The 25,548-nt window shown below is 37.5% G+C and overlaps 2 protein-coding genes across 3 annotated transcripts in view; one reads left to right on the top strand and one right to left on the bottom strand.

Moving 5' to 3' along the window:
* The window catches only part of LOC134842848 (EKC/KEOPS complex subunit Tp53rkb-like), a 391,122-nt gene that overhangs the window by 166,854 nt on the left and 198,720 nt on the right, over positions 1-25,548 (top strand). The window lies entirely within an intron of this gene.
* On the bottom strand, positions 1,185-24,105 carry LOC134841321 (uncharacterized; the record flags this gene model as incomplete). The annotated part of the gene is given in 11 exon segments (XM_063857225.1): positions 1,185-1,422; positions 6,846-7,061; positions 7,371-7,448; positions 7,676-7,756; positions 9,002-9,244; positions 9,985-10,148; positions 10,905-10,998; positions 14,236-14,315; positions 14,734-15,046; positions 15,573-15,719; positions 24,055-24,105. Coding segments are annotated over 11 exon segments (1,563 nt in total), but the record flags the coding sequence as incomplete, so codon positions are not given.

The following is a 25,548-nucleotide window of genomic DNA, read 5'->3' as shown; positions in this document are numbered from 1 at the left end:
CAAAAACAGCATTGCAAGCTAGCAGACATGAAAGGAAAGCCAATAAGTCCAAAGAAGAAGCAAAAATGTTCAGAAAACCTCCAAATGTTGTCTGTAATGATGTTTTGCTTGCAAAAGATACGTCCAAAAACATATTTGAGACAGTTTAAGGAAAACTCAATATCAATTATTGATCAAAAATATTTTTTTTTGCCCTGAAAAACTTCAAAATATAAATTCTATAATAATATTTTAATGTTTTGTGCGAAAAAAAACCATGAAAAAATTGGTTCACACAAACGACCCAAATTAGGTTAGGATGTTGATCAGATATAAGCTGAAATCATTTGGGCCGAAAAAATTTTCAAGCGAAAAAAATATCTATACGAAGTCAAGGTTAGTAGAATTACAAACTGCAGGATTAAAAGAAGACATTAAAAGCAACTACAATGAAAACTGCATACAGCAAAAACATTTTTAGATGTGAAAATTAAGCCGACAAAAACATAATCAGACGAACAATAAGCGGACAATTTTTTGTAACGGAATATTTCCCGTTTCAAAAAATGGACTCTGCTCAGATTCGAACACAAAATCTTTGCTGTCGCAGGCTTATTCGTTACCTCCAGACTAGCTGCGCGGAAGACACTTTGAAATTTGAAATTATTATGAACCAAGATACAGAGTGATTCAAATGATTCTGTTAAATAAGTTGTTTGCCCGAAAAAAATCAATATTCCGATTAGATTACGCTTGCTTATCGCAAGCGTAATTATATAAGAGTTCATTTCGTGTTAATAATTTATAGGAAAGATGGTTTCTATTTTGGCTGGTTTCTACGCCTCTCAATTAGCATAACAGCAGAATTGCACTCATTAAACGCACCAGTAAATTTGAAAAATGCTTGCTCATGTTTCAGTTTATTTAGCAAAAAAAAATGAAAATAAAACGGCGATAAATCTCTTTGATTGCAATGCAATTTTTTGTAGCGGGATTAAATTATCACTGTATTTAAGCATCAATTGCTGGGTTGCAGGAAAAGAGTTTACGAAAATTTTAATTTTCAGAGTTTACTTCATGGCCCAACATTTCAAATTCCAATTTTCAATCTCCCCACCACACACACATTTGAGTTTCATTTTTGAAAACCAATTCAACATTGTCACCTTCATATATTTATTCTTCATACTTCGAATCTTAACATTGCAAATTTAGCCATTAGAACACGTAAAACAACTGAGATTGGAAATTTCGAAATGTGGTGGGAAAGTGGAAATAGTCGTTTTTTAATGTATGGCTTGTTTTGCTACTAGCACAGTTTTTTTTCTATAATAGACTTGAGATAATTTAGCCGAAATCGTAGAAGAGTGACTGTGGGTCGAATTGGTCCTCAGCCATCGGCTTGTCAAAAGGACTCATCGCAGCCTCCATCATCTGATCTTCCTGAAAAGAAGAAAAATACCTTTCTATGCCATCGTTTTTAACATAAGAGAAAAACTTTTAAAAATTATTGTGCTGTTTTGAGTTTTATCAAAAGGTTTCGGATGAGCTTAAACTGAATGCGTATGACTATCATATTTTCTGTTCCAAATTGATCGAAGTAGATATTGACATAAAAAGAATATATATGAATAGAACTTGAAAAATTGTAGAAATTAACAAAATCAGTTAGAAAAGCAAAAAAAAGATAAATATGATAGAGATTTGCCAAAAGTTGAAGCAAACAAAAACATTTTTAAAAACTGAACTTTTTTAAAAAGCGTGCAAAAGATATATTTTCAGATAGAGTTGTTTAAAATTCGACCGAAAAATCAAAAAATCAACTGCAAAATGAGTTTTCCTGAAATCGAGGAATAATTTTTAAGAATTTTATTTAAACGTTCCAACTTTTTGCTACTTGTTACTCACGAAACGTAAATTGTTTTAAAAATAGAAAGAAATTAACCATGAATTTTTATTAGGGATGCATATCGTATCTCAATTGCGCTAAATTTGAGCCCCTTGTTTTAATTTCAAGGTAGTCTTTATGAATGAACCAAATGCTTGAAACTTTCTTACGATTCACGGCTAAGCAGCTTCTTTTTGGTAAGAAAAGTTTCAATCTCATCAAACTTCTAACTTAACTGACATCAAACACCTAATTTCACATTCAACAATTAAATTTACGCGAAAGGCAGAAATTTTGTGCATAAAAACAAACAAGACTGCTCGTATCAGGGCGAAGCCCTGAATGTCCCGACTGCCTTTTGAGGTTTATGGAGCAGTAATAACATTAAAAAATTCAATGAAATAAAACAAAATGAATTTTTTTTTTCTAAAATTTGAATTTTTTTATGAAAAACATCCCCTCACACGCCAAATAAAGTACAAAAGGATAGATTTCGCTCCTTGTAACAAATTATGGCAAATAAGCTTCTCTCAACCAAATTGGAACGATTTCAAGACGGATTAATTCTCCGCTTACGCGTTAATAGCGCGAAATATATCGCGCGTTAATTGTCCCAAATTGGCCAAAATGGCAATCTTTAAACCCCCATAACTTTACGAAAAATGTTCAGAGGTGAAATATCTTTTCAAATTTGAGCTCAAGTCAACAATCGTTTTCGAATGATATTTAAAAATTCCGTCAAAAATGGCTAGTTAAAAAGTCGAAATTTGTCTGAAGAAAAAAAACCCACCCCGAGCACAAATATTTCGTTACTTTCGTATCAAAAATCGGAACAACAAATTCAATTTTTAGATTATAGCATTTCAAAACTGCATGGAATAAAACAAATTTCAAAATCCGTTGGATTGATATTATTTTTCATATGTTACTGGAAGTTCTTTAAAAAAATAACCGTTGTGGTAACTTAACTTTTGATAACTTGGTCTTTTGTGTATAGCCAATAAAACCAACGTCAGATTAGAAAAATTTTCCACTGGAAAAAAAACAAGACTGCTCGTATCAGGGCAAAGCCCTGAAAGTTCTGACTGCCTTTTAACGTTTATGGAGCAGTAAAAAAAATTAAAAAATTAAATCAAATAAAACAAAAAGAAAAAAAAAATTTCTAAAATTTGAATTTTTTCATGAAAATCATCCCCCCACACGCCATATAAAGAATAAAAGGATAGATTTCGCTCCTTGTAACAAATTTTGGCAAATAAGCTTCTCTCAACCAAATTGGAACGATTTCAAGACGGATTAATTCTCCGCTTACGCGTTAATAGCGCGAAATATATCGCGCGTTAATTGTCCCAAATTGGCCAAAATGGCAATCTTTAAACCCCCATAACTTTACGAAAAATGTTCAGAGGTGAAATATCTTTTCAAATTTGAGCTCAAGACAACAATAGTTTTCGAATGATTTTTAAAAATTCCGTCAAAAATGGCTAGTTAAAAAGTCGAAATTTGTCTGAAGAAAAAAAAACCCACCCCGAGCACAAATATTTCGTTACTTTCGTATCAAAAATCGGAACAACAAATTCAATTTTTAGATTATAGCATTTCAAAACTACATGGAATAAAACAAATTTCAAAATCCGTTGGATTGATATTATTTTTCATATGTTACTGGAAGTTCTTAAAAAAAATAACCGTTGTGGTAAGTTAACTTTTGATAACTTGGTCTTTTGTGTATAGCCAATAAAACCAACGTCAGATTAGAAAAACTTTCCACTGGAAAAAAACAAGACTGCTCGTATCAGGGCAAAGCCCTGAAAGTTCTGACTGCCTTTTAACGTTTATGGAGCAGTAAAAATAAATTAAAAAATTAAATTAAATAAAACAAAATGAAAAAAAAATTCCTAAAATTTGAATTTTTTCATGAAAATCATCCCCCCACACGCCATATAAAGAACAAAAGGATAGATTTCGGTCCTTGTAACAAATGTTGGCAAATAAGCTTCTCTCAACCAAATTGGAACGATTTCAAGACGGATTAATTCTCCGCTTACGCGTTAATAGCGCGAATTAAATCGCGCGTTAATTGTCCCAAATTGGCCAAAATGGCAATCTTTAAACCCCCATAACTTTACGAAAAAGGTTCAGAGGTGAAATATCTTTTCAAATTTGAGCTCATGACAACAATAGTTTTCGAATGATATTTAAAAATTCCGTCAAAAATGGCTAGTTAAAAAGTCGAAATTTGTCTGAAGAAAAAAAACCCACCCCGAGCACAAATATTTCGTTACTTTCGTATCAAAAATTGGAACAACAAATTCAATTTTTAGATTATAGCATTTCAAAACTACATGGAATAAAACAAATTTCAAAATCCGTTGGATTGATATTATTTTTCATATGTTACTGCAAGTTCTTTAAAAAAATAACCGTTGTGGTAACTTAACTTTTGATAACTTGGTCTTTTGTGTATAGCCAATAAAACCAACGTCAGATTAGAAAAACTTTCCACTGGAAAAAAAACAAGACTGCTCGTCTCAGGACAAAGCCCTGAAAGTTCTGACTGCCTTTTAACGTTTATGGAGCAGTAAAAAAAAATTAAAAAATTAAATTAAATAAAACAAAATGAAAAAAAATTTCTAAAATTTGAATTTTTTCATGAAAATCATCCCCCCACACGCCATATAAAGAACAAAAGGATAGATTTCGCTCGTTGTAACAAATTTTGGCAAATAAGCTTCTCTCAACCAAATTGGAACGATTTCAAGACGGATTAATTCTCCGCTTACGCGTTAATAGCGCGAAACATACCCCGCGTTAATTGTCCCAAATTGGTCAAAATGGCAATCTTTAAACCCTCATAACTTTACGAAAAATGATCACAGGTGAAATATGTTTTCAAATTTGAGCTCAGGACAGCAATAGCTTTTGAATGATCTAAAAATATTCCGTCAAAAATGGCTAGTTAAAAAGTCGAAATTTGTCTGAAGAAAAAAAAACCCACCCCGAGCACAAATATTCCGTTACTCTCGTATCGAAAGTCGGAACAATAAGCAAATTAATTCAGTAAAAATTTGATCTGTTGGATAACACGAAGCGGTCTTTTTCAACTCTTCGTTAAGACCAGTGGCGGTTTTTTATCCTTTGGTACTAATTTATGACGTCTTTTTCCACACAATCAAACAATGTTTCGTCTAAAATTGCCTTCGGAGTACAAACGTTTTAAGTTTTAGGAGGTACGAGCCGGAAAAAGCAAATTTCGCCAGATTTTATTTCAAAAATTTGCCTTCTGCGAGGAAATTTTTGGTTAAATAAGGTTTTTATGGCGCTTTCTTTGTGAGAGCTCGTAAAAAAATTTTCTTGGTCAGAAAATAGGTTAAAATTGGTTTTGTTTCTAAAAAATCCGCCGCTCCCACCGGGGTGTTTTATTTTTGGGTGCCTAATGTATTTTTACTCAGGAGAGTTTAAATTGATTTTCGAAATCTCGAAAAACAGGCTGATAAAATTTTAGGACACAATGCTTCAAAACGCTGCGTAGGGCAATGTCTTTGAAAGTAACGACTCAATATCGCGTTTTTGGTAGACACTCGGCTCCCTACCATGCATAAATTTGCAGTAAATGCTGAGTCTCAAGGGGCGGATTTAGAGGGGGGGCGGACTCCTCCCCCCTCAGGGATTCGACCACCTGCCGACCCAAAGGGTCCCCCCTTTATACTATTTTCCAATACCCATTTTTGGTGATGGGCCCTAAAAGTTTTTTAAAGGCGCCTTCGGCGCCAATATATACTAAATTTGAGGGAGGAGCGCGCGCCGAAACAACGCGATTTTTTGGTCAAAGTTTTCAAAAAAGTGCCTAAAACGCCTTTTTTGGCCTGTTTTTTCAAAATAGGAACAAAACAGTGCTTTGGGAGAGCTCGAAAAATCAATTCTAAAAAATCTAAAAAAGGTCGACAAAATCCACCCCCGCCCCCCTTCGAGAAAATCCTAGATCCGCCCCCTGCTGCGTCTTTAGCAATCTTTTGAGATAGAAGTATTTTCAAATTTCTAAGGCTTTATAGTTGAACCCTATATGCAGAATTTTTTTTGGTTAATTAGACTTTAGAAGAATTACTTACGTGGTAAAATGAGTGAAAAATAGGTTTTCGACATCTGTGTGGACAGTTGCATGTTGATGAACAAGTGCACATTCGTTGATAAAAAAGTACATAGCCAAAAGTTTGAGATCAGATGATATAAAAATGACCACAACGCATGCTCCATAAAAATGAAACTCAAAGAGACTATAAATTATCTTTTTAGAAACAACACCATGCTTCACGCAGTTTAAAAAGATTACCGATTCAAATTTCTTCATCTTCCTGTTGAATTCGGGCTATTTTACCCGATTCGATTTGACGCTGAAATTCAAAAAACTTAAGTCTTCACTTCAATTATTCGCTCTTCACGAAACTTAAAAAGTGCAAGGTTCTTTTTTAGCGCCATATTTGGCAATTTTCAGCATAAAATAACAACAGCCAATTGATTGTTGAAGACCATTTGTTGGCCATTTATTAATGAGCGAAAGGACCAAACTGACCAGCTGTTCAGCTGTTTTAAGGCTGTGTTGCTTAAGAAATAGATGTAACGTTTCTGTTATTTTTGGGCTGAGAACAATTCTAGGGGCAATGATAACTTGGTCCGGGTGGAAGGGGGGGTGTGTTTTTTTTGCAATGGAGAAATGAAAGAAATTAACAAAGTAGATTTGAGTCATAAATTTCCAAATAATTTCATCAAATTTAATAGGCTTTCGTAAATCTAAATTCGGACATTCAACGGGCGGGGTAGTGCTGGAGTAAATAGACCAGCCGAAAATTTAATCATGAGAATGAAATGTGCATAACTATCGTAACTGTTACATAATTGTTACATAACTATTATATAACACAAATGTATTTTCGGCTGGTTGACACTTCGGCTGGTTCGTATACCACCGATTGATACTAACGAGTAAATTGAAGAAGGTGTCTGACATGGCCATCTCGTAGTAGTGTTCCGCCTTCTTGTATTTCTCCCCCTGTGCCCCCCTCTTCTGGTACTTACTCTGCATCGTGGCCAGCACCAGGGCAGAATAGCTCTTACCAACTGACACTTCGCGAGTCTCCAGAAACCTCTTCTGGCTTATTTTGCCAGCGGTCGCTATCTTCTTCAGTAAACTTCTCTCCTGATATTAAACACAGAAAAAAACTCTGAAAAAAAAAATTTGTGCGCCCCTTTTTTCCTGTACCAAAAAAAAAGATTTTTGCACTACTAACTGGAAGATCGAAATGATTTTGTGTGCCCATGAACAAATTTCAACAAAGTATTACAAAAACTACTGTTTGGAAAACCCTTTCACCTTTTAATAAGTTATAAGGCAAAAACTCGAATGTCTAACGAATGTCAAAACTCGAATGTCTGTTTAAGTTTCTTCATATTCGATATTTTCTTCTATTGCGAGGTCAATCGAAAAATATTTGAGACTCATTCGTACCTCTGCTAGGGGATATGAATCCGATTCGTTAACGAAGTTGCCGTCATATAGTTTGATGGTAATAGAAGCAGCCAGTCTCTGAAAACAATTAGAATAATTGATGCAAAATGTTGCTATCAAATCAACATATAATTTTAAAATATCATAGTTATATGTTGGGTTTTTTAAGGAAAATAATCAAAAAGCTGTGTTTTTTGAGTTAACTTTCGTATCAGTTATGAGAATAAATCATGAAAGTAGTGAGTTATTTGGAATTATTTCATCAATTAGAATTGACAGGAGTGATTAATTTGACTGGGACTGACGCTTAGTTTTTGGGTTCCCTCTTTGATGGCCTTTATCATCGCATCCACCACAGGCATCTGCATCACGTCCCGCACAAACTCCTGCCTCACGCAAAAACAAACAAACATTTACACAAAATCAAACAAACAGTTACACAAACAAAAAACTGTTAAACAAAAAAAAACAGTTACCCAAAAAAAGCAAAAAATAGCACATGTAGAATTTTGATAAAAGGACGCATATATCATGTTAGGGATCTATTACCCCCCCCCTCTGTGGTATCTACTACAGAATTGCCACCCCTATAAACAAAAGCTGTAAGTTAGCTCTAGAGCGCAGTATTTAAACTTCGAGCTTTGCTGCATTGTGATTGGTCAAAAATTCTTTTCGACCAATCAGAATGGGAAGGGGAGGGGCGGTAAAAAGTATTAGATAGATCGATCCCATTTTAGGCCAACTTATATCGGTTAAATCTAAATCAGAGACGTCTAGTTTTGTTTGATTTCGACACCCTTTTCTAAAGAATTCGTTTTCCTCATTATCTCCCAGAGGTCACAATAAAAATTTTGGCCGACTGACTCTTATAATTTTCTAAAGGCGCCTTCGGACTTAGAAGATGGTAGTGCAGTTTTTTGGTCAAAAATTTCCAGTGAGCGCTCAAAAACGTAGTTTTAGCCCCATTTTTCAAATATTTGTTCGTGGCATAGTAAGCTTTAGTCTTAATAAGGTATTTTCAGCGTTTTGCCCGGAAGTCGACTAAAATTTTAATTTGGTTGAGCAAAAACTGTCGGCATAACTTCGGGTTTTATTATTTTTAAATACGCCCACTTCGCAAAAACTCTGGACCAAAACTTGATCTAAATCAATATCAAACTACTTTTCTCGCAAATTTTGGAAAGAAGAGGCATCTTTTGGCTCCAAAAATTGTGCTAGCACAATTCGCAAGAAATGTTATTTTCTTTCGAACTTTTTGAAATCATCTTGCATATTTTTCATAGTTTTGTTTTAAGAAAACTGACCTCAATTTGAACTCTCTGGCCCTTTTGCAAAAACTTCATTTAACTAAAGATTGAATGCCGATGGCTGAAAAATGAGAAAATCTATCTGCTGTTTCCTTTTCGCTTGTAATTCTTGAGCATGTAATTCTTGAGCATGTAATTCTTGAGCAGCGGTTCTCCGTGAAGAGCTGAGCAGCTCGTATGTTGGTCCTTTCCCCTTGTGGGTAAACCGTCTCAAATAAAAACTATCCTAACCATAATTATAATTACCGCACCTTCGAAAGGAAAAATAAATAAATAAATTGAAAGCAACAAGATGGAAAACTCTTCAAGACTAGTACCACCAACCGGCGAAGGCTGTTCATCGAACACAGGTAGAAAATGAACTCCGGCGTTGACTGAGTTGCGTTTGAACAGATTGAGGGCCGTCCAGCCCATCCGGTGTTCAGGCAGCAGAGTCAGAGTCTCTTTGCCCTCTGGGGGGAAAACGAGTCCAGGTTTGGTCACTTCCGGATCTCCGACGTACTTGGCGTCCATCGCGAGGACTTGCACCAGGATGCAGGAATTGACATCGTAGTAGGGATTCACTTTCTGAAGTCAAATTTAATTTATAGTCTTCAAAAACTGAATTTAACCCATATGAGTATAAATTGATGAAAAAGAAAATTCGTATGTACTCAAAAGAAACTCACTAAGCGTTTTAATAATAGAAGAGAAATTAGCTGGCCGCAGTGCAAGTACGACAGATAGTTCCGACTGGCAGTCATGTTTGCTGAATAAAAAAAAACTATCGGTACAATTTCTTCGAAAAACACACAATTCAATTTTTTTTCAGATAGATTGTTTTCAGAATTTTTGTTTCAATTAAAAAAAATATTATTTGATTCAAGGAGGCTTTGGCTAAGTTTTCAGAGCCAAATTAGCAATGAAAACTATTTTTTTTGCCCCGCTGCTGGAGTAATTTGCTCTAGATGCTCTCATATTCTCAATGAATTGGTTTAAAATTGAATGAAGATGATTAAGAAGGTCTGAGATTTTTGTGTCGTAATCGATCCCCTGCCATGCCAATCATAGTGTGCGAGGACGAGCTCTCACCTGACCTCAATCTTCAGGTCTACCACAGCCTGACCTAATTTGGCTGCAATAGTGGTACCACGTGAAAGTTCTAGACGCAAAAAATGGCCTTGAGTCGCGGAAAAAGCTTCGCTGAACAAATTAACTCAGTCTGGAATATGGGGAAATAAAAGAAACGGAATATGCTTAGACAGGCTGGATAGCCTTTGATAGATCCTCTGCGAATCGCAGAAACCACAATTGTTTTTCCAACATACATATGCTTTGTCTGTCCATCTGGGCGATGCCTGAAGAGACTGGTAGTCGTGTCTGTTCACGATGAACTTGTACTCGCTCCCGAATCCCTCGGCCGACTTGCCCCACGCCGCCGTCTTGTTACCCTGGTTGATGCGCACAAAGCAACTGCAGTACAAGTTGTTTGCTACAAAAACAAGCAGTACAAGTTGTTTGCTACAAAAACAAGCAGCTTATTAGGGCTATAAAAATTTGAAAAACTTGTTGCAAACTGATCCAGAAACCCAAATTTGTCCCAGAAATAAACAGGGGACAACAGCGGTTAGCCGCGATGAGCTGTACAGCTCTTGTGTTGGTCTTTTCGCCCGTGGATAAATGGTCTTAATATTAATCAAAGCATATTCAAGGAGTAGTAGATTTATGCAACAAAATTTGGATAAGTAAGTAAATTTCAAAAGTATGTAAGCTTATCTGCAAGATAAATTTGGATTTCTGCAACAAAATTTCTGGAACAAATTTGGCTTTCCGGACCAGTTTGCAACAAGGTTTTCCTAATTTTTATAGCCTTCCGAGTCCTTACATTTGTTTTCATGAGGGTCAGAGCCGGCCTTTTTAGCTCAACAAAACTGAGCTTTCGATGTCTCTTAGAACGCTAAATAGTCCCAAATTTGGCAAAATGTCTTTGCGGCAAGTGCGTTTTTGAAAAACCTGCCAGGATCAAAACATCAAAACTGGTCGAGAAAAAAATTGAGAAAATTTTTTTGAAAAATTGAATTTCAAACTTGCCGAATGTTTTTGAGATCGCCAAACGCCAAGTAATTTTGGGTAAAAACAACAACGCAGGATAAAGGAGGAAAAAATGTTGTGTGCGAATAAAAAGCAGGATGTTTATCATGAACAGGATAGGATATTTATGACTATGAGTACGCTAATTTATGCTCACATAGCAGTCCGAATGCCTGCTCGACCTTGACAAACATTCCCGATCCGAGGTCATAATCCAGACAGTCCTGAAGATTGACGAAGTTGGGGGTGGCCTAAGAAAACATTTACAAAAAAAAGCTTTCCAAGTGAAGTCATTACACTTGTTAGAAATGAAGACTTTTTTCGAAAACATCACTTGAGAAACCGCCATAAGACAGTCATCTGAGAGCGAGAATCGAAATTTTTTTAATAAACTTATAGCTAGGGGAAAATACGTGGGTAGAAAAACCAATTTGTTCACAAAAGATAGAAAGGGAAAAGTTTTATTGTTTGGCAGAAGTAGAGTTAGGTGGTCTACCAAAAACAAACTTCAAAAAATTGTTGTCAAAATTTTGTTCCTGATTTTTGATGTTTTTAAAATAATTTCTGTAGGTTCAGGGAACACAGAAGACGAGTTCTAGCAGCAATTGAGTGCTAAGATGCTGAGTTTGCGTGTATTGGAGCAGCTCTTGATATATTTTTTAAAAATAATCTACAGTATTTGTTTATACTGTTTTAGATTGGCATTCACTCCGCCTGTTTGCTAAAAACTTCCAGCAATTCAGAAGTATGAAAATTTTATTGGTAAAAAATTGGTATTGTTGGCTTATGTGTTGATTGATTCAAGTTTTTTCTGAAGTCTATGCTTTCCAAAGGACATTTCAGCTGTCAATCTAAGTATTCCAACTTTACTACATCAGTTTATGCGTAAACGAAAATTCCATATTATAAAATTGGCTAAACCAAAACTTTAAATACAAAAAAGCTGTTTTTGGTCAATATAGTTCTGAATCTAATTAAACCCCACAGCACTTGCTTATTTTGTTCTAAAGACATTAATTGATTTTTGAACGTTAGGTTTTCATCTAAAATTTTTCCAAGATTCTTACAATTTTTGAGTTTTTCCGTTTTTGCTATTGAATGTTGGATCTATAGAAATTTAACAGCTGAATGTTTGCGAAAAAAAAACTTGCATTAAAAGTTTTTGCAGTTGTAAGTGTTAGTTTAATGATTGTTAACCAAAATATATTTTAGTGTTTCGTCTAAGAATTTTTGGTGGTCTGCTTTTAAATCATTTATTAAACAAGTTGTTTATATGACTGCATCATCCACATAAAGAAACAGGGATAACTGGTTACTGTGCAAGTAGCAGAGAACGTTCCGACCGTATATAATCTTTAGAAAACTACGGTTTAGTGTAGTTTTTTTTTGCTTGATGTGATAAAAGGATCTGACGTTAAAATATAATTTAGGAATAATAGACAATTAGCAATAGTAATATTGGAGAATAGTAATATAGGCAAATTGAACAAAAAAATTTGAAGAAAAAAAATTGGAAAAACTAAAAAAAATTAAATATCATTCAAAAACTTTTGCGGAAAAATTTTGAATTTTTTGGTTTCCATAATGAAGCTATAAAACTCTTAAAACTAGTTGTACATGCTTAAAACTAAGTTTTAAGGCCTTAAATTGGGCGTCATTCAGCTTGTAAGCCTACACGCTCACGCCATTTATGTACGAAATTGGACCGAAAACCAACAATTTCAAACCGGTATTTCTCAACACTGCTAAATTTTTTTGATAATTTTTACTGTCGTTCGAATCAAGATTGAAAAGGCTTCAAAATGATATATCACTCGAACAAATCTGATGATTATATGTGGTACCTGACTTTGCGTAGAAAACAAGAGGGAAAAACTAAAACACCCAAATACAAAACTCCTCGCCGTTTTCAACGGTCGGAACAATAAAAAACTATATTGTTCAGCATGATTACCATTTTCTATATTAGTGACTCATTATTACCATGTTCAGCATTATTACCACTTTCTATAGGGTGATTAGAAGTGGGTTGAATTAATTTTTGAAAATACGTTGTCACAAACACAGGCTGAAAGTTTTCAGAACACATTAAATAATGTCGTACGACTCTTCAACAAAAGGTTCTAACACTTTTTCAGCTTTTTTGGTGTTTCTAGTTTCAAAGTAAAAGTTCTGGTTGAATGTGAAACTTTTATTGCTTGAGCAAAGAAAGCTTAAGCAGCAAGGATTTTGCTAGTGTTAGAACAAACGCATTTGATTGTCTATATAAACGTCTTCCGTTGGGTTATTTTTTTTACATTTCGTAATCTTTTAATTTTGTGTTCCTTGTGATGAGTTTTTTTATGATTGCTTGCAATGACTATTAACAGAGCTTTTTAAAAAAGAGAAGAAAAAGCAGAAAAAAATTGAACAAGAGGTTTTCCTTTTGCTCTGATTAACAATATGTCTGTTTAAGGTGGAGACGCTTTTCGAGCATTTGCATTCTCTCTCGCAAATTGTAGAAATTTTCTCTTTATTGCGTTATTCTTGAGTTTTTTTCTACATTATCGAAACTATTTAAGACATAAGTCCTAAATTTTCAGTTCCTCATAGGACTGTAGAAGCAGACGCTTTTAAGTTTAGTTTTGAGCAGCACTATGTCTTTATATGATAGAGAAACTTTCCGAGCAATTGCATTCTCCTCGCAACATGTAAAAAATTTCTTCTTGTTGCGTTATTATCAAGTTTTTTTACGTTATCGACACTATTTATGACATAAGTTTTTCAATATCTCCCTACCCTACCGCGCCTGAAACCACACAATTTTTCGTTCCGGTTTTGGGGCTTAGTTGCTTATCATCTTCTCTTATTTCTGCTTCAATTTGGAGCAGGGACTCTACTAAACAAATTCTTTTTTGTTAACTAGATGAATTTTTTTTGCATAACATTTGCCTGATTTTCTAAATTACAGACTTGTTGTCAAAATACACAAAGTTGTAGCTACCACACGTCAGATAGTCCTTACACTCCCCTGACTGATTTTGACGAGCTTTTAGTCCTTTTTAAAGTTTCATTTCACTAAAGCTTCTTGAAAAACTTCAAAGCCTTGATGGTTCTTGAGATTTTTCTTGAAAATCTCACAGCCTCGAGAAATTGATAAACAGTAACTTTAATTTTAAGCGACATGCGTTCCAAACATTTTCAAATGCTATCAGCTTTTAACTGACGTTTTAAAAACCCAGTGGTAGCAAATCGTGAGTGCATAACTTTCAAAGTTTCAAAATATCATCAGGTTAATTACAAACGTTGATTTGCATGAATAATTTTCTCGGAAAAGTTTTGATAGCCTCAAAAAAATAATGATCAGCATTGAGTGTTTTTGGTAAATCTGGAAAAAAGTCCTCGTAAATGAACAGGGGATCTCTCGTTGCGGCAAATCATATTTTATTATTTAGCGATCAATTTAATTGTTATGACGAGCGAGACGAGGATGACGACGACTTGTTTACCTGGTTTGAGGGAAGTTGTTTTCGGTCCAATTTCTCGGCCACGTAGTTCACAAAATCATCATCACCCACAAAAGAAGTCACTGAAAAAACGAACTCAATTTAAACTTTTTTTCATTCTTGTCTGAAAACTTCTCATATTAGTTCAGTTCCGTGTTTTATCAACTTGATTTTGAGAGTAATTGCATACTTAAATATTGTTGCAGATATTTTATAATTTGTAATAAGAGCAATGGAAATTGGAAAACAAATTGAGCCGTGATTCTTGTCAAAAAACTACAAACGTCTGATGGCTCTATTCGTTACCTAGCAAAAGAAGAAGAATGTATTTCGCTTGCTTGTACAATACAAGCTTTCATAGAAAATGTACTCAACTTATAAATAAATGAAATATAAGTGAAATATAAACATTGAAATAATAAATAAATTTGAGCGAGGATAGGCAAAGGGTTAGATAGATCCACTTAAAGCATGCCCTAAATGGTGACCATTCTGTTATACCTGTTGAAATACGCGATGCCGGTGCTCGTTTCGTCTGGGCACCCATCGTGTCCCTATTAGTCTCCCCTTCTTCATTCGGGGCCTCTTCCTCGGGCGGGGGTGGGGGCAACTCGCTCTTGATGAACGTAGTCGGGTCTAAATTCTGGTTTACAGCTAGTTCGACCTTCTTGTACTGCACGATTCCCTCTCGGACGGTTCTCGGGTACTGGTCGTGACGAAGGTAGTGACTCAGTACCCTCACGTCGGATTCGTTCGGCTCACATGTAGCTGACTTATAGTAGCCAGTTTGGTAATCGGGCATTGGCTGGAGTCGCTAAAAACAGGAAAATTTAATGAACTAGATTTATGGTGACATTTCAATTTCGCTTATGAAGATCTCGAAAAAAGTAGTACCATCAAACAAAAAAGTAATATAAAGTAAAGAAACTTAATTTTTATAAACTAAAATAGTTTTACCACTGTTTAGTTACTTTCGACCGTAGGTACGTAGCTTGCGACCACAAAAATTAACCGCAAACCTCCCATGCGATGTCAGGATTAATACCGCACTTACGAAAACAGTGAAAAACCCTTCCCCCTCCCCCTCAGAGCATCGACAACCTCACCACCCAAAGGGTCATCCGCCCGTTATAGATTGATCGCTGGAGAAGATCTTTCCTTTTAGAATAACTTCACTTACCATTCTTCCCTTCCGCCAGTCTAAATTTTGATTTTTTCTTCAACTTTTTTGACTTTTCTTGAAAACTACCCTCCCAAATCTGAGTTTTTGTGTCCAATGGAGAGAACAGATCCTGTGGAGCTTCCTGCATAAGCCATGAACTGATTAACTTTGTTCTCACCTCTGAGTGTGGGAGTAGTCTTGCGAGGATGGAGCAGGTGGCGGGTATGGGGGGATTGTGGAGGAAGGAGTCCTCGTCGAGAGGTCTGTCCTCCTGGGGGTAGCCCCAATAAAGTCTCACTTGGTGTCCCCCCACGTTCAACCAACCCTGCAGAAAAACAGAAAATTAAATAAAAAGAGGAGACGCTCAAGCTGAAAGAAAACAGAAACAATTTAAAGTAATTTAATTTACCAGTTGGGTTTATCAGATCCGAAGCTATGTAACCAGGGGTGGATCTAGGATTTTCTCGAGGGGGGGAGGATTTTCAAAAAATTTTAGAAAATTTTATCGACCTTTTTTTAGGTTCTAATGTTTTGGCCAAATGTTCTGCGCCGCATGCAAAACTTTGAAAAAACAGTCCAAAAAGAAATTTTTAGGCATTTTTTGAAAAATTTTGACCGAAAAAATCGCGAAAATTTAGGGTTGGTCGGCCGAAACTGGATTTCCTAAAAAGTACCTTTGGGTCGGCAGGGGTCGAATCCCTGAGAAAGGGGCGTCCGCCCCCCGCCCCTGTATGTAACCAAAAGTGGATCCAGGATTTTCTGGAGGGGAGGGGGACATATTTTCAAAAAAACTCGAAAATCTGGTCGATTTTTTTCAAGTTTTGATTTTGCCGATTTGATTTTCCGAGCCCTCTCGAAACACTATAAAGACGTTACTTTAACAATATTTTCTGCGCCGCTTCTATTTTGAAGAAACGCCGCCTTTGAGCACTTTTTGGAAGGGTTTGAACAAAAAATGGCGCCTTTAGAAACACTTTAGGACCGGTCGGCCGAAAACGGATATCGTAAAAGAGTACCATAAAATATTTTAAAAGTTATCTTTTTGTATAATTTATAAATTAGCCTCAGAAAAGATCTACCATGAGTCAAAAGGCTTTTTAGGTAACAACTGTATTTAAGACAATTTGTTGAACATATCTTAAAAGTCACTTTGTTGAAGTCAAATTTATTACTCATTAGTTCGGAACAAATCATGCTATTATTAAAAGATTTTACCGCATTTTTCTTTAATTCATGTGAGACAATTCATGTCATGAATATCCTCGGGGGAGGGAGATCTTATTTGTAACCGAAGGGGAAGGAGTTGAGCCAAGTTTTTTTTGTTGTTGTTGTTGTAATACAATTAAAGTGGTCTTAAATCTTCTTTTTTGGGGTTACGAGGGCAAGTTTCACCGCTGGTCTTGTTAAAGTACATAGGGCTGTTTTCAGTTTACACGAGCGCGCGATGCCATCCGAGCCGGTAAAAACTTCTAACACTCGGCCCAGTGGCCAGATGCCTCTTGGTGTAAAGTCCTCAAGTATCCACACGAGGTCATCCTTTTCGAGTGGTTCCTCGGGTTGCGTCCATTTAGTCCTTCTGATGAGAGTCGGAGCGTACTCTTTAAGTGGACGCCTCCAGAAGCTGTCAAGTCTATCTTTTGCTCGCTTCCAGGACTTGTTGGACAGTTTACTGGTAGATGCTTCGTAGAAGGCTGCTGCTGGAGCGTAGACGAATGGACGACCCATTAAGAAGTGGTTGGGTGTCAGTGGAAGGTCGTCGTCAAGGTCGCTACTGACATGAGTTAGCGGACGTGAGTTGAGGATTGCCTCGGTCTCGGCTACGATAGTAGCAAATAGATCTCTTGATAGTCGATCAGAACCGAGATTTAGTAAGAATGCTCGTTTTATCAATGAGACGAGTCGCTCCCACACGCCGCCAAAATGGGGGGCAGCCGGAGGATTTAGGCGCCATTCAACATTGTGGATTTGTAGCGTTTCAGTTAGGGTGGTTTCGTTGAAATTGATTGAATCTGAGCGTAGTTGTTTATGCGCGCCGACGAAGTAAGTAGCGTTGTCAGAGATTAAAAGCTTAGGTGTGCCTCTCCTAGCAATAAAACGTCTAATTGCCGTTATACAGTTGTTCGTAGTAAGGTTGTCTGTCGATTCCAGGTGAACCGCGCGAGTAGAGAGGCATGTGAAGAGGCAAATATAGCTTTTTTCAGTTGTATCCTTTGTTGCTATGTAGAATGGCCCGATATAGTCAATTCCTGTGTTTTTGAACGGAAATGGGTCGTCAGACGGATCGTCGAAACGAGTTGGCGGCAAGTCGGCCATGAGTGGATGTAGCCCTTTGCCTTGGAATCTTCTGCAGAGAAAGCAGTTATGTCTTATCTGTCTGAGTGTTTTTCGGAGCCCAATGATGACAAAACTTTGTTGCAGGTAGTTGCGAATGTACTCAGTGCCGTGGTGCATGCAGCGGCGATGAGCGCTCTCGATCATCATACGCACAATTGGGTCCTTTGCGTTAAGAATTATTGGATACTTTGTTGCGTCCGGTAAAGGTGAGTTTCGTAGTCGTCCTCGCGCGCGAATAACACCGTTGTCGAGAAAAGGTGACAGCTGTTGCAGTTTGTCTTTGTTTTCAACTTGTTGTTTGGTTCGTAGTTGATTGTAGGTGTCACCAAAGGTTTCTTGCTGGGACTGTTGATAAAGGAGGAGCTTAGCTTTTTCTAGGTCTTCCATAGTGGTAGAACGTTTGCCGTTTCTCTTAAGTGTATCGACAAAAACTATAACCCGAGCTGTGACCCGAACTAATCGAAACCAATCTGAAAACCTGGAAGAATCGATTAAGGGTGTAGTTGAGGGGCTAACCGTTGTAGCATTACTTTGTTCCATTATTTCGTTGGTCCCCCAAATAGGCTCATTGTTGAGTAAAAATTGTGGTGCATCCAACCAGAGCTTTGCTACGTCTTTAAGTTCAATTCCTCGTGTAGCACTGTCTGCTGGGTTGAGTCTACCAGGTATGTGTTTCCATTGTTCGGCTTTGCATAAAGTAAGTATTTCACCAACTCTGTTTGCGCAGTAAGTTTTCAGTTTACCAGGTGAAGCGATCCAGGACAAAACAGTAGTGCTATTCGTCCAAAAGTGAGTGGAGTGGGGCTTTAATCGCATTTCATCAGTAGCGAACTTGCATAGTCGAGCACCCATAAGGTCGGCTTGTAATTCCAGTTTAGGAATGCTCTCTTGATTCAGTGGTGCTACCTTTGTTCTGCCAATCAAGAAAATAGCGTGTATGCCAGAGCTACAAGCAGTTCGGAAGTAGATGCACGTAGCCATTGCGTCTTGCGACGCGTCGCAGAAAATATGAAGCTGTATATCACTAGGTGACAGCTGTGGACCAAGTAAGCGCGGCAGTCTAACAGGGGGTACTTGTTTGCATTGGTCAACCCATTTGTCAATTATCGGAACAAAGTCACTGGGCACAGTTTCGTCCCAAGAGATACCAGACTTCCACAAGTTTTGCAGAAGAATTTTGAGTTTTATGACAAACGGCGCTAGGATGCCTAAGGGGTCGAAAACTCTTGCTACTGTAGAGAGAACTGTTCGGAGTGTAGATGATGTAGTATTATTTAGCTTGGTTGTTGGTTGCACGAACATCGTATCGTCAGTTGTGTCCCATTTGACACCCAGAACACGATGCACTGTAGCATTAGTAGAAACTTCGCCTCCATCAATGGAGTAGATCGCGTCATTAGTGTTAGATACGAACTTAGTTAGGTTGAATCCCCCCTGTCTTAGGGAGGATTTTAGTTGCGTAGTAGAGTCTCTAGCCTCGTGTGTCGTGTTGAACGAGTGAACGAAGTCGTCCATGTAAAAGCTTTTGTGAAGCAGTTGAGCAATACTGGGTTTGGTTATGCAGTAATCGGCAGCTGTTTGATGAAGCGCAAAGATGGCAATGGATGGTGAGCATTTTGCACCAAAGATAAGTCGCGTGTATTGGTATTGTTTGATACCATTTTTAGTAGGCCAAAGGAAGCGAAGCGCATTTTGATCTTCATCTTTAATACCTATTTGCATAAACATACCTTCAATATCCGCTGATACAGCCACAGGTTTTTCCCGGAATCGTAGTAGAAGTCCAAACATGTTGTTCAGGAGGTCAGGTCCAGTTTCGAGGCAAGAGTTCAGCGAGACGCCTTTGTACGTTGAGGCGGCGTTGGCCACTCTGCGTACCTTTCCGGGCTTGTTTAGATTAGTTACAGGGTGATGTGGGAGGTACCAAAGTAATTCAGGTTGTGGGTATTGGAAAGTAACGGGCTTGACGTAGTTATTTTCCAGGTCGGTAGTAAGCGATTTCTCATAGAGTTGCATGGTTTCAGGGTCTTTTCTGAGCCGTTTTTGTAGCGATAGCAGTTGAGCTTTAGCTACCGGATAATTGTTTGGCAATTTTATTTCGTTTTTCCAGAGCAGATTTATTTTGTAGCGATCTCCATCGTGCTCAATACTTTTTTCCATAAATCTTAGTTGTCGTTTGCTTTTATCAGAGTATGTAGCTTTGTTATCTTCCTGGATGCCTGATCCTTCTACTTTCCAGAAATTTTCCACTAATTCAGTGAGATTAGCGTCTTCTTGATCATTTAAGTCAATGAAGTTAGTTGAGTGTGAGCTTGGTCCGGAACTATTAGATTTCTGGTTGAGTGGGCCAGTGATCGTCCAACCTAGTAGGTTTTTTACAGCGTAGGGGGTGCCTGTAGGACCTTTTCTGATATCGCGCTCCGCTATATTCCAGAAAGCATCTACGCCAAGCAATATTTGAACTGTGTTGTCGCCTAGTTCAGGAAAGTTGACATGTCGAAGGTGATTGTAGAGTGAGCACGTTTTGTTAAGGTTGTTTGCGTCGATAGCGTCAAAACTCAGAGCTTCAACTGAATAGACTGATTGTAGGGTGAAAGTAGGTTTTGTAGCGTTATGTGGTCCGATACTAAGCCGGACCAGCGAGGAAGACACTTTGTCCTTACTGAAAGCACCTCGTACGCTAAGCTGTAGTTGTTGGCTTGGTTTGCACTGAAGTGTTTCAGCTGTTTTGCTGAGGATATATGAGCAGCTGCTGCAGTTGTCGAGTATGGCGTAGCAATCTAGTTTGATGCCATTGTTAAACAGTGTTACCGGCATAAATTGTAACTGATTTCTGATATTGTTTATATTTTGGATTGGATCCTCAGCTTGTTCCGAGGGCTTGGTTACTGTAGTGCCAAGCTGCATGTTATTTGATTTTTGGTTGTGCGTTTGAAACGGTTTTTTGTCGATGTGTAGAGTTGAATGGTGTTTCCCTCCGCAGTTGTTGATGAAACATCGCTTAGACGATGTGCATTCACTAAATCTGTGTTGGCCTAAGCAGTTGAAGCACAGCTTATGTTGCTTCACCAGCTCTGCCCGTTGATCTACGGGAAGTTTCAAAAAGTCCGGACATTTTCCAACGTAGTGAACTTGGTTATCTATTGGACATGTTAAAGTTGTTGGTCTTGCTGATATGCCTGAAGATTTGTCGTAGTTTTGCCTTGACATAGAAGTAAATTGGTTGGGTCGGCTGTCGGGTTGTTGTTGCTTCATAGGTTGGCGATTTCTTCCCGCTTGGTTTGGAGTCGACGGGTCTATGTCCAGGTTCTCGCATGCTCGCGAGTAGTTATTGAGGTACTGCGTCCAGTCTTTGAGTGTAGCATAATCGAGATCGTGCAGCACGCAGTGTTCTTCCCACTTCATTAGTAGAGTTACTGGGAGTTTTGATCGAGCAAGTCGAGTCAGGTTACTAGAATTTAGATCAGCGGTGTAGCCGTTGAGTTCGAAGTTGTGGATTAGTTTCCGTAGGAAAGCAGCGTATCTTATGAAACCCTGTGGTTCGCTTAGTATCAATTTGTCAAATTTTTCAAGTTCCCTGATGAACGCTGACACCACATATTTTGGGTTACCGTATCTACGCACTAATTCAAGTATTGCCTGTTCATACTGAGAAGAATTGGTTCCGTAGCTCTCTATTAAAGATTTAGCATTATCAGTGCATAATGACTGCAAGTAAGTTATTTTTTCAACCGGGCTTAGGCGTGGGTTGTTGCCAATCGCAGTCTGGAAGAGTTCGAACCAGTTGTTCCACTCCAGTGGGTTGCCGTCAAACTTTTGTAGTTTTATATCTGGCAATTTGAATCCTTTCAAACTGTAGTTGATGGCAGTGGTCGGATGACTGGTAGTGTGGTTGGTGATTTGTCTTTGTTCATTATCGAAAAGGCTGTTGCGTTGTTGTTCGTGTGATTGTAGGATAGTCCTATGATGGTCGTTAAAGTGGTTGGTAACGAACTGTTCAGATGTAGTAGCAGGACTATTTGCAATTGAAGTTGTTAGCAGACCATATCGATTATTGCCAGTTGACATCTGGGCTTCAAGTCTTGAGTTGTCGTTCCAAATGTGATTTTCATTGGAAACTGGTGGAGGCGAGAAGTTGTATCGTATTGGAGCTCGAAAGTTGAAAGTACACGGGTTTGCAGACGGTGAGATTGATCTGAAATCAGTTGTAGAAGTAGTGATGACACCGTTGACTGTCTGATCCATAGCTCTGTTGGTTCCCGGTAGAGGTGGGAAACTGTAGCGTTGGGGAGCGTCTAAGTCGAATGTACTCAAGCCGTAGGTGGATGTGTAAGTTGAGAAGTCGGCAGCCGTAGTACTGATGAAGTTGTTGGCCAAGTTTTCAGTAGTATTTGAGCTTCTTACTGGTACACTAGCTGTTGCAGATGTGCCTTGCACTCTAAGTGGGCTGTTAGACCTTGTGGAAACTGAACCATCGTTTGTTAAGACCTTTTCGTATTTTCTAACATTGATTAGTAGGTCGCACTTTCGTTTTTGTAGCGTTGAAGCAGTGTTGAGGCAGTCTTGTGCTTCCTGAGTAGAAAACGCGGCTAAGTCGTCTGCGAGCGTATCAAGCAGATCAAAACAAGTGGTTATCTCCTCAAAACTGAGTTTAACGTACTCGATTTCGCTTGAGTTGGCTATTTGCCTCGTTACTTCTTCCTCAAGCTCCTCGAAAGTACTGTAGCGGCGTCTCCATTGATTGAGTAGCTGTTGTAAGGTCGGCTTTGTTGGAGCCATTCAAGAAAGTAGTACAAAGAGTAGAAAATATGTATTAAAGTTTACGAGCTCGGATGGCAGCGATCGCAAAGTAGTTCCGGTAATGAAGCTTTTATTCTGAGCTTTCTCAAGGTTTTTACTATAAGTTACGTTTAATTTTTTGTTAAAGTCAACCAGCCAGAGGGTTAACCCGGTGGTGAATTAAACAAAGTGAGCTACAGCTCACGCAGTTATGAGCTTTTTAATTATGGTTAAGGACTAAGCGGTGAAACTTTCTTCTTTTTTTTAAGAGTTCAAATGAGTTAAAAAATTTTGAGACTTTCAAAATTTTTGTAAAACTTTTGTAGATGTGGCTAGTAAAACCTTTTTTAGATATGGGTTTAAAGAAAACGTTTCGGAAAAATAGGCTTTTGAAAATTCGCAGCAGCTAGTTTTGGGCTAGAAAGTTTTGGCTATCGGGTTTTGGCTATCAGTATTTTTTTTGTATAAGTGGGAACCTTGTTTTTTTTTGTGTTTAGGTACTACCTTAGTACCCCGAGGATTAAAATCAAATTGACCAATTCAGCACTAAGATTTCACATTGGAGGTTGTAGATTTCGTAAAAAAAACTGTACGAAAGCTTAGCACAATTAAAAAATCTAGCACAGTGTGGGTTTTGGCTGACAAGTACAAGCACAATGATTTATGATTGAGGGGGAGATTTACTGAAAATTTTATTCAGGCCTGTTTTTTTCAGTTTTTGGTCTAGAAGTTTTGTAGATTGACTATAGTTTTCAAGCATAATCACAAAATGGATGTGAAAAAAAATGTTTTTGAAATGGATCTAGCCTGACTTGGCACTTGAGGTAGACCGGCACTTGGGCTCTGACTATGGCACTTTTGGTAGACCGGCACTTGGGCTCTGACTATGGTACTTGGTAGACCGGCACTTGGGCTCTGACTATGGCACTTGGTAGACCGGCACTTGGGCTCTGACTATGGCACTTTTGGTAGATTGGCACTTGGGCTCTGACTATGGCACTTGAGGTAGAACCGCTGGTTGGGTCCTGGGCTGCGCCTTGAAGTTGAGGGGGGGCTGAGTTGTCCCTGTTGACTTACTGTAGACTTCGATATCTTTTTCAATTTTGGTCGCCAAATATTTAAGACAATTTGTTGAACATATCTTAAAAGTCACTTTGTTGAAGTCAAATTTATTACTCATTAGTTCGGAACAAATCATGCTATTATTAAAAGATTTTACCGCATTTTTCTTTAATTCATGTGAGACAATTCATGTCATGAATAAACTGAAAACTTCCTTAAAAGGTGTGTTTACCCGTCAGCCCCCCAAACAATTTGCTAACATATAAATTTACATCCAGCAACTTGAAACAACCGGAATACATAGTTTCCGGAAAGAAAACTCACAGAAATAAATTGTCAAGCTATGAAACTAACAGAATGAACAAACTAAGCAAACGAAAAAAAAACAAGTTATTTTCACAAGACACTAATTGGCTTTGGATGAATGTGAAGTCATGATTCATTGATGAGTCAAAAGTGAACGAACATCATTACTAGACTGTTACCTTCAACTCCGGCTGAGTAGCTCTATCAGACTGCGCAGTAGTACGCTCATTCTATAAAGAATTATGACCCTTCGGATTCAAAAACATCACTATTTCTTAAAATAATTTACGTTTAAATTCAAAAAGGACAAATATAGACGGCATACTTAAAAGTAAAGAGAAAACTTTTGCAATGATAGCCGGTTGTTGTGCAAGTAGCGCACAATGTTTCGACTTCGACCATATTCATAAAAAATAAAAACTTCGAATAAATGTTGTTCAAATTAATGTAGTTTTTACAGCGCGATGTGATTTGAAAACTATACGATCGCGTAGAAAATAGTGAATTAGGCATAATCGACAATATTTGTCAATAAAAAAAATTCCAAACAAAAAAAATTATTTGAAAAATAATTTTAATTTTTTTCCTATTTTTTTGCGCAAAATTTTAAAAAATTTTTAGAAAAACTTTCTCGCCAAGGAAGCACTAAATTATACATTCAAAACTAGTTTGTTTTTTAGTAAAATTAAATGCTTTTAACCTAAAAGTCTAAATAAAAGCGATTTTTCATACAACAACCGCTGAACTAAAAATAAAATATCTAAACCAGTTTTTCTCGACACTGGGACACCTTTAAAAAACTTTTAAATGTCGTTCAAATCACAATTAAAAGTGCTTCATTTTGGTTTATCACTCGACCCATTCCGACGATTTTTAGGGCAACCGATTTTGAGGAAAACAAAAAACCCATCCGAATACAATGTTCCTTCCCATTTTCAATGGCCGAAACGAAAAGGGGGGTTGTTGGTGTGGCCGGGTCGAGATAGTGCACCCATTCCGAACTACATTAGAGCGGTTTAATTAAAAATTTCAAAAAAAACTGCTTATCGTCCAAAAAAATGATTTGACTTAAGTAATATTGATTTCAAGACGGTTTGCGATCAGCATTTTTAGGCGGTTTAGTGGTTAGTTTTTGTCTAAATAGCCAACAGACGGGAAGACTTTCGACCTCAAAACAAATCGACTGAAAACTCTAACCGCTAAAAAGTCAAAACGTAAAAAAAGATGAGCATGAATATATTTGAAGATTTTTTCCTCGAAAAACAAGGAAGGAAAAGCAATTGCTCGGCTTCAACCAATTGAAACAAAGTTTGTCCACATCCTAGATGAGCATAGGCTATCTTGTAAAATTTTGCATGGTCGCCCATTTCGAAGTACTCAAAAAATTTCCTTCAATTACGAGGCCAAACTGTACATTCTGTGCAATGTAAGCGGATTCCGCAACAAGCCATAATCAGATTTATCGCGGAATCCGAAAGATTGCTACTTTTCTTTCATCCTCTTTACTGTTTTGGATTCCACAAACAAATACCTAAAACATTGTACCGCTCAAAATTGCTTCAAAAATAGGAGAAATTGCGGAACCCGCGACCATATTTGTGGAAGATAGAACAGTAAGACATGCGCATAGTTAAATTGAGCTGTTGCTGAATCCGAAACTATTAGCGGAATCC

Source organism: Symsagittifera roscoffensis, chromosome 3 (genome assembly GCF_963678635.1).
Source record: "Symsagittifera roscoffensis chromosome 3, txSymRosc1.1, whole genome shotgun sequence".
NCBI lineage: Eukaryota > Metazoa > Xenacoelomorpha > Acoela > Convolutidae > Symsagittifera > Symsagittifera roscoffensis.
The sequence above is the reverse complement of the archived record's forward strand: the minus strand, read 5'-3'. Positions and strand labels throughout refer to the sequence as shown.